Genomic DNA, 8229 nt, shown 5'->3' with positions numbered 1-8229 from the left:
ACCCAAAGATTGGCCTTTAGGTTTTATGAGCCTAGATGGATGCTGCAATTATTTGGTTGTTGCTCTAAGCTTTGCAAGGCATCCTAAAGGAGGTGGTGGAAGTGAAAATTCTGGGTCTCCAAGAAAATTTCTGCACAGCCAACTCTCCAATCAGCCTATCACCCCTTGAAACATCTTCCCTGTGTCCCTGGGGGCCCCTGATGCTTTCTCCTTGGGTGATAGTAACACGCAGAGCACTTACACAAAGCTCCCTCTTTGGACATGCCCCATGTCGACCTGTCACAGGCCTGGCTGCAGCGAGCACCTCCCTACGATGCAGAATGCTTCTTGGGAATTATCTTACTCCTCTGGAGGGTTAGTCCATCAGTGTTTTGCTTCTTGTCCCAATACTACTGTGACCCTCTCTGATCGCACAGAAATCACTGCCTATCATGTATATCCTGTTAAGCACTGAAGACCCTATTGAAATTAGAGTTCTGCAGATGCCAAAAGCTGTACTTTCCATCAGGCAGATGGCAAGCTTACTGCCTTGATGCACATCTGGAGCCACTGGAGCTCCTTCCTCTCTGGTTCCAGCCTTAAGGTGGAGAACTCCATGGAGCTTCTTGTCCTTTCCCCTCAGCTGTCTTTGCTTTACAAGGTTTTAGCCCAAAGCAAGATTGCAATCCCAAAGCCACAGAGAAATGAACTTTCTGCTACCTGGAAGCTTTAAGTGAGTACATCAGCTTTTCCCCACCCTAATTCCTAGAGGCACACACCTCAAAAGTTACTAGGCTGGAGAGACCCTACATTCCAGTGACCCACTCATCCCCCAGCCACGGAGAAGAGGGAAGACCAAAAAGGGAGAGTGAGAAAGAGGATGAGAGGGATGGTCAGCTATGAGGGGAGGGGGCAAGTAACCCAGCAAATGTTGATGCCTCCCTTCCCATCTTGCCACACGGTCTTTTTCTTTTGTAGCACAGCCTCCATTAATAACTCCCTGGCTGAGGATGAAGATGTAGGCACCTTTACCCCCAGAGCCAGTTCCTTAATTGGCTGGCTTTCTGAGATGCAGACCACCCTAGAATCTCATCTAGGTTCACTAGAAGTTAGTTAAATCTTCCTTTCTATGTCTTTCCCTTCATTCCATCCCCCAAACCCACCAAACACTAAGGGAGAGCTCCCTTTGGATGTCTGGGCAGTAAACCTAGCTCATTTTTCTAGGAGACCCAGAAGTGACTTCTGAGTAGTTATCACTGTGTCTGCCTCTGTTACACTGTGCTGCTTTGCTTAAACAGAAGTGCAGGCCTGGACATCTGACTGTGCCTTTATATTCTGAGTGGGGTGCTGCCCCATGCAAAAAAATCCAGAGAGGTAGTGAGGTGTCAGAGCTAAACACTTGGTGCTGGGTTTTGCTGATGCTGGTATAATGTGACACAGTACAATTACATGCTAAATTTTGCGTTTTCTCTATATAACATCTATTTTTCCTGATACTGTGCCTTTGCCATTTTGATAATGCTATTTTGATTGAGTGAATTTTATTTCCTTTGTATTCCCATAGTGAACAATATATTAAGGTAGATGCCCTGTATCTGGGTACTACTGGTAGATTCGCTGTTACACCTCCCTTCCCTTTTTCACAGTGAACCCGTATTCAGTTATTCTCACTCTGAGAACCCTCCAATAACAATTTCTTTTCCACAGTTAACAATGCAGCTGTTACACCTCCCTTCCTTTTTTTCACAGTGAACCTGTATTCAGCTATTCTCACTCTGAGAACTCTCCAATAACAATTTCTTTTTCACAGTTAACAACAAAGCTCTGTTTTTAAATGAAGAGATTAAGTTCTTTTTAAATGCCTAAAGGCATATTCTGACAACTTTTCTACTTCTTTAGCTTTTTTGATTTATGATATATGCAAAGCAAATAAATTCAATAAAGCCTATTCTGTAGTCCATCTCTGTCTGTGACATGGGGCGGGAAATCAAATAGGATATTGACAACTCAGAGCTGAAGGTTGTCAGAGAAGTAAAAATTTTTTTTTTTTTGAGACGGAGTCTTGCACTGTCGCCCAGGCTGGAGTGCAGTGGCTCGATGTTGGCTTACTGCAAGCTCCATCTCCCAGGTTCACGCCTTCTCCTGCCTCAGCCTTCCGAGTAGCTGGGACTACAGGCGCCCGCCACCACGCCTGGCTAATCTTTTTTGTAGTTTTAGTAGAGACGGGGTTTCACTGTGTTAGCCAGGGTGGTCTCGATCTCCTAGACCTCGTGATCTGCTCGTCTCGGCCTCCCAAAGTGCTGGGATTACAGGCGTGAGCCACTGAGCCCGGCCGAAGTAAAATGTTCTTAAGAGGTGGTGCTGAGAATAACGGGCGTCCACGCAGGTGTGCCTGACCAAGCTGATGGCTCTCAGGTGCGCATTGATATTTGGTATGGAGGAGAAGGGCCATTGAAGAGGTTTTGCGTTTGGACACCTGGAGAATAAAGAGGGGGTGTGGTTGGGGGGGCGAGCAGAAGAGACGAGGTGATTGGTGGTTGCACTGTAGCCTGGGTCAGGGACGAAGTCCAAGTCCTATGGCAAGATGGGTTACTGCAACAAGCACTTTTCAGAAGCAAGGGGCCCTACTGTGCTCAGGTAACAAAGGGGCATGGAGGGAGGAAGGGAAAGGGGTTATAGGCCAGATAATGAGCCTGGCTCACCTGTAACATTTTCGGGGTTTAGAACAAGAGTTCAACTTGGGATCCACATACCATATGTCTAAATATTTGAAATGTTTAAATAAACGGATACAGCATGTTTTATTTAATGGTTTATCTCCTTCCATGACAAATGTACCTTCACAATGACCTCGAAGGCCAGGTTGGGTTCTAGAATTCTCAGACTCCTCTAAGTCCTGCCCAATGGTGTGGGAAGAACTGCTCCCCTTCCCCCTCCCGCTTTAGAAATATTTCAGACCTACACAAAATTGTAGAAAATATTACTATAAACATCCATATATCTACTATTCAGCTTAAGAAATGTAAAATTACAAATATAGTTGATGCCTGCTGTGGAGACTTCTCTACTAGAATGCCCCTCCCTTTCTTTCCCTGAGAGGTAACCACCATCACAAATGTGCTTCTTTCAAATGCACGCCTTTCTGTATGCTACACTTGTATGCATCTCTTACAAGCACATCTTTTAGTCTCTCTATATGTACCCATAATCAATTTATGGTGATCATTTGTATGTTTTCTTAGAAGTCATATGCATGGTATCATGTTTGTATCCTTTTGGACCCGACTTTTTCCTTTATGCATTTTTCCTCTCTAGGCCTCAGCCCCTGTGAATTCTAGTCTTCTCCCCAGCCTATCCCTTGCTGTCCCTTTCAGTTTACCTGAAACAGCCCCGAGCCAGTGAGTTAACCCTGGCTCGACAGGAGGTGCTCAGCTTCTTCCTCTGTTGCTTGAAACCAGTGGTTCTCAAACCTTAGTGTTCATCAGAAGCCCCTGGGGGGTGTGTTAAAACACAGATTGCTGACCCCACCCCAGATTTTCAGATTCCGTAGGTCTTGGGTGGAGTCTGAGAATTCCCAGGTAATGCTGATGATGCTGTTTGGGGACCAAACTTTGAGAACCACTGCTCCAAATCAAAGTCTGGGCCCAAGCTCAGCAATACCATGTGGCCTCCAGGCAACCTGGGCCATCCATGAAGTTTTCTTCAAAACCATGCTCTAGAGCAGTATTGTCCAATAGACATGTAATGTGACCTACATGGGTAATTCTAAATGTTCTAGTAGCCACATTTGAAAATAAAAAGAAACCAACAAAAACTTTAATATTTCATTTTAATTCAAGTATTATCATCTCAACATGTAATCAGTATGAAAATCATTAGTAAGATATGCAATATTATTTTCACACTTACAGCACATATTAAACAGACTAGCCATATTACAAGTTCTCAGCAGCCACAACATTACTAGTGACTAAGGTAGTAGACAGTACAGCTCTAAAGACTTGAGCCCCATCTCTCTCTTTTCAAAAATGGTTTTAAACTTGACATTTTAAATGACTTTTGGCTGCAGTAAAAGAATTTAAAACAGTCTTACTAAATGGAAAGTAATACCTTTCAATGAAGGTATGGTGGGCCAAAACAAAGAGGTAAAAGAGAGATTTGAGTCAGAATTATTTATTGAAAAATCTCTCCATGTTTCAACTTATTCATTTAAAACAAACTTTTATTTCTAACTTGAACAAACACTGTCAAATACATTTGTGAAGGATAAAAGTTAGATGTCACTAGATATCACTTTTAAGGTAATGAACTTTGGAATGATATGTGTTAAAATTCTCACAGGCATCTGAATAAAATAAAATAAAAACAATGAACAACAGTCTTCTTTCTTCATCTTCTTTCTATTCTTCCCAACTACAGAATGAAATGAGAAAAAAATAAACAATGGTACATTAACCAGCACCAGTGACTTTCTAAATAGGAGAAAATGGCCAGCTCTGTGTATATCTGCAACATTTGTGTGCTATATCTTAAACAAGTAGAGAAGAACACCTTTTCCTTTTGTAACTTGCAAGCTTAGATATCAGGGTGCTTGTGGAACTGATGGTTCCAGTCAAATGATCACACCAACCTTGTCTCCCTAGCACCAGAAAAGCTTGTTGTTGTTGCTTTTACATGAGAGGCAATTCTGGGATTTAAATAAATATCTCAAGCTTTAACAGCCTGTGCTAGTTCCACAAATGATACTCCCTTACTCTCCCAGACCCTTGGTTTCCATATCTACCATATGGGAAAGAAGCTGTTATGAAATAATACAGCTGGGAAAATGCAAAAAAAAAGAAAAAATGTTAACCATTTAAATATACTCAAAGACAGATATGCCTTATGACTTAAATTACACACATTCTTTTCGTTGTCACATAAAATACAAAGATATATAGCTAAACAAATATTTAGGTATTAGTCATTAAATGTGGTCCTACTTGAAATTCTTAGCTTTTTGCTATTTGTAAGCAGTCACTTTGTAAAAGGCATTGAGTTGTCTCCTAGTTACTATGGGAGCCTGCATTTCTGTGGCTAAGTAATGAAGTCCCAACTAATGTGTGGCCCAAGAAAGTTAGATGCTGCGTCTGGCAACTGTTTTCTACACAAATATTGGTCTTAGGTAGTAGGTCTGATACATTTGCCACTTGTTAGTAGTCTTGCAGCTAGAGGACAAAAGACCTCAACACGAACAAATGAGTAGCCATGAAGTCTATTTCAGAACACACTGCAGTTCATATTACTAGGTACATGAATATTCTAGTAACATTTTAAGTAAGTTAAATTGAATTTTTAAACTAAAACTTTTTCTTAATTAATTTACTGGGAATTTTTTTTTAAATAAAACTGTCAGTAACAGGTAAATGCCAGGAATAGTTGAGTGATTCTCAAAGCTATACACTGATACCTGGATTTTCTCAGCTTCTCCTCTGCTGTATCTAGGGTCCCTTTGGAGTTCTTCGCCTTGTTTTCTGCATCCTTCTCTTTCTCTTCTTTCTCTTCCTCGCCTGCAGCATCTTGGGCCTCTTCATCCCACTTTTCATGCTGATATTTAGTGACTTCTTTAGTGAAGAATAATACAGATGTTGGGACCAGACATTCACAGAAAATATAGCCCAATTTATAACTAGCAACGCACTCAGTACTCCACCCTCAGGAGAAGCAGGAGGTTAGACTTAACTAAGAAAGGAATAGCTGGGCACCTTCCTACTGGTTTTCACAACAGTGCCATGGCCCTCACGTTGCTGCTGCCTGATCATTTCCACAGTGACACTATTTCCCTTTTTTCCAGTAAATCTCCCACCCAAAGCTGCTGATTATTTCTAGTTCTTTGGAGAAGAGATCAGAATCATGGTGTCTGATCTCATTCTAAGTGTTTTGGTCAGAACTTTGTTGGGAAAATATTTGTTGCCTCAAAAGACAAATTCTATATGGTGAAGCTCATTGGTTCCTCACCCCCCTGAATGTTTCATTTTTACCAAGGGCCCCTGTATCACTTCATCATTTGAGGATCAACTTTCTAAGAATATTTACACTTTGAAAAGCCATGAACAAAAAAGGATGCCTGCCATTTGCCTGTTCTTTTCTTTCCGTTGTCTCTTGTTTCCTGCTGAGCTCCCTCCTGAACCCCTATCTACCTGGCCATTCATCTGTGGGCCCCCCAAATGGCATTGATGATCTCAGATCTTCTATCAAACACAGGTTGGTAGAGGGCGGCATGCTTTCTCAAAAATTATAGAGGTCGTTAGAGAATTAGGCTTCGACTCATTGGGACACATTTGGCCTTAAGTTTCAGGAGGGCCCTGACCCCCACTTCACCACCCGAGGCCCCGACCCCCCGTCACCACCCGCTTCACCAGCTGTGTGCGCACCGCGTCCCTGCCTGGAACCCTTGCGTGCATGGGTCCCTGCCTCCTCGCCACTGCAGATAGCCCGTTCCTCACCCTCGGGGGCAGCAGCCTCCTCTGTGGCTGGTTCCTCTGCGGCCGGTTCCTCTGCGGGCTCCTCCTCTGCTGCCGGTTCCTCTGCGGACTCCTCCTCTGCAGCCCGTTCCTCTGCGGACTCCTCCTCTGCAGCCCGTTCCTCTGCGGACTCCTCCTCTGCAGCCCGTTCCTCTGTTGCCGGCTCCTCTGCGGCCTCCTCTGCAAGCTCCTCCTCTGCGGCCTCCTCTGTAGGCTTCTCTGATGCCTTCTCTGCGGGCTCTTCTGCAGGCTCCCTGGCCATCTCGGCCGGGTCTGCTGGCACCTCAGGCTCTGGGGCCGACGCGGCCTCCTGGAGCAGGCCCAGGCCCTCGCCCTCAGGGCCCGCGTCCCCCGCGCCCAGCCTCTCAGGCACCAGCAACAGCCGGGGCTCATCGGAGCCACTGGACGCCGCATCTGAGCTACTGGGTGCCGTAGTGCGGCGCCTCCGCATCAGGTGGCTGCCACGCATCCGGATCAGGATGTGGTCGTTGAGATAGATGCGGCGGAGAAGGGAGTGGACCATGTCCAGAAACTCCACGCGAAAGCCTATTATGGGGTAGCGATGGGCGGCCGCGACCAAGTTGATGTTGTCTGCCTCGTTCCTCTCTTCCTCCTCCTCCTCCTCTTCCTCCTCCTCATCTTCCTCCTCCTCCTCCTCCTCATCTTCCTCCTCCTCCACCATCTCCACTACTATCCTGATCTCCCAGTCTTCCTCGGCGTTCCTGCTCCCGGGGGCTGCGGCCAAGCCTGCCGCCTGCCCACCCTCCTCCTCCCCGAGGCCTCTCATGGGCCCTGCGACTCCGGCCACCTCGGCCGCGGGCACCGTGTTGCCACTGTCGGGGCCAGAGTCACCGCCCTCCCGGTCACCTCCGGGCTCGGCCTGCGCTCCCTCCTGGCTCACTGGGGCCTCCTGGTCCTCTTGGATCGGGTCTCGATCCCCTGTGGCAGACATGACGCCGGTCAGTGCCTCAACTGGAGTGGCGACTAGGCTGAAGTGATGACGTTGAAGACGGTGGCCACTGACGTGGCTGTGGCTGAGGGGAGGTGAGGGGCTGGGCTGCTGAGAGAATAAGAGTCTGTCTCTTTACTGAGGGAATAAAAGTCTGTCTCTGAGGACACCCTAAGGTGGGAAGGGCAGGGAGCCGATCCCAGGAGCCTCCCGCCAAGGTTGGCCTGAGAGGACTTAGACAAGGCGGGAAAGATTCGGGTTGTTAAGTGACAGGGGGCGGGACTGGAAGGGTCAAGGAGGGGCTCTCAGTGAGCTCTAAGCTCATTTGCTGAAAACTTCAGATTGACATGCTCTACGTCCAATGAAGATCAAGGCCCTCAAGCTCTAGGACAACTCAGAATCCAGAACTCTACCTTTTCTTTGAGGCCTTAGTGTTCAGGGCTAGCCCTTAGGTCCACACAAGCCCTGTCCTTTTAATTTTACGATTATTAGCAGCACTATAGTGATCTAATGTGGAGGCACCCTGGATTGGGGAAACTTCTTCTGTAAAGGGCAGAAAGGAAACATTTTAGGTTCTGCAAGGCCCAGAGGCAATATCAAGACTGTTATGTAATTACTATCACTAAGTAGGTTTCCTGCCTTCCATAGGACACATAATCCTCTTTGTACCACCATTTTTTTTTTTTTTTTTTTTGAGACAGAGTCTCACTTTGTCGCCCAGGCTGGAGTGCAGTGGCGCGATCTCGGCTCACTACAAGCTCCGCCTCCCGGGTTCCCGCCATTATGCTGCCTCAGCCT

At 46.2% G+C, this 8229-nt stretch overlaps 1 protein-coding gene across 1 annotated transcript; it reads right to left on the bottom strand.

Annotated features, from left to right (window-relative positions):
* Positions 1 to 5122: 5122 nt before the first annotated feature.
* LOC100595382 (cancer/testis antigen 47A-like) lies at positions 5123 to 7434 on the bottom strand. Its single transcript, XM_030806518.1, has 5 exons — positions 7171 to 7434; positions 6643 to 7110; positions 6465 to 6522; positions 5429 to 5582; positions 5123 to 5186 (listed from the first exon to the last, which is right to left on the bottom strand). The coding sequence occupies exons 1-5, from the start codon at positions 7432 to 7434 to the stop codon at positions 5123 to 5125; spliced, it is 1008 nt and encodes a 335-aa protein (XP_030662378.1).
* Between the last annotated feature and the right edge of the window lie 795 nt (positions 7435 to 8229).

Source organism: Nomascus leucogenys, chromosome X (assembly GCF_006542625.1).
Source record: "Nomascus leucogenys isolate Asia chromosome X, Asia_NLE_v1, whole genome shotgun sequence".
Taxonomy (NCBI): Eukaryota; Metazoa; Chordata; class Mammalia; order Primates; family Hylobatidae; genus Nomascus; species Nomascus leucogenys.
The sequence above is the reverse complement of the archived record's forward strand: the minus strand, read 5'-3'. Positions and strand labels throughout refer to the sequence as shown.

Coding starts and splice junctions, on each gene's coding strand:
- LOC100595382 (XM_030806518.1), bottom strand. CDS start 7,434: ATGTCTGCCACAGGGGATCGAGACCCGATCCAAGAGGACCAGGAGGCC. Junction 7,111..7,170: donor ACTGGGAGATCAGGATAGTA/GTGGAGATGGTG, acceptor GATGAGGAGGAG/GAAGAGGAGGAGGAGGAGGA. Junction 5,187..5,428: donor GAGAAGCTGAGAAAATCCAG/GTATCAGTGTAT, acceptor TTTGTCCTCTAG/CTGCAAGACTACTAACAAGT.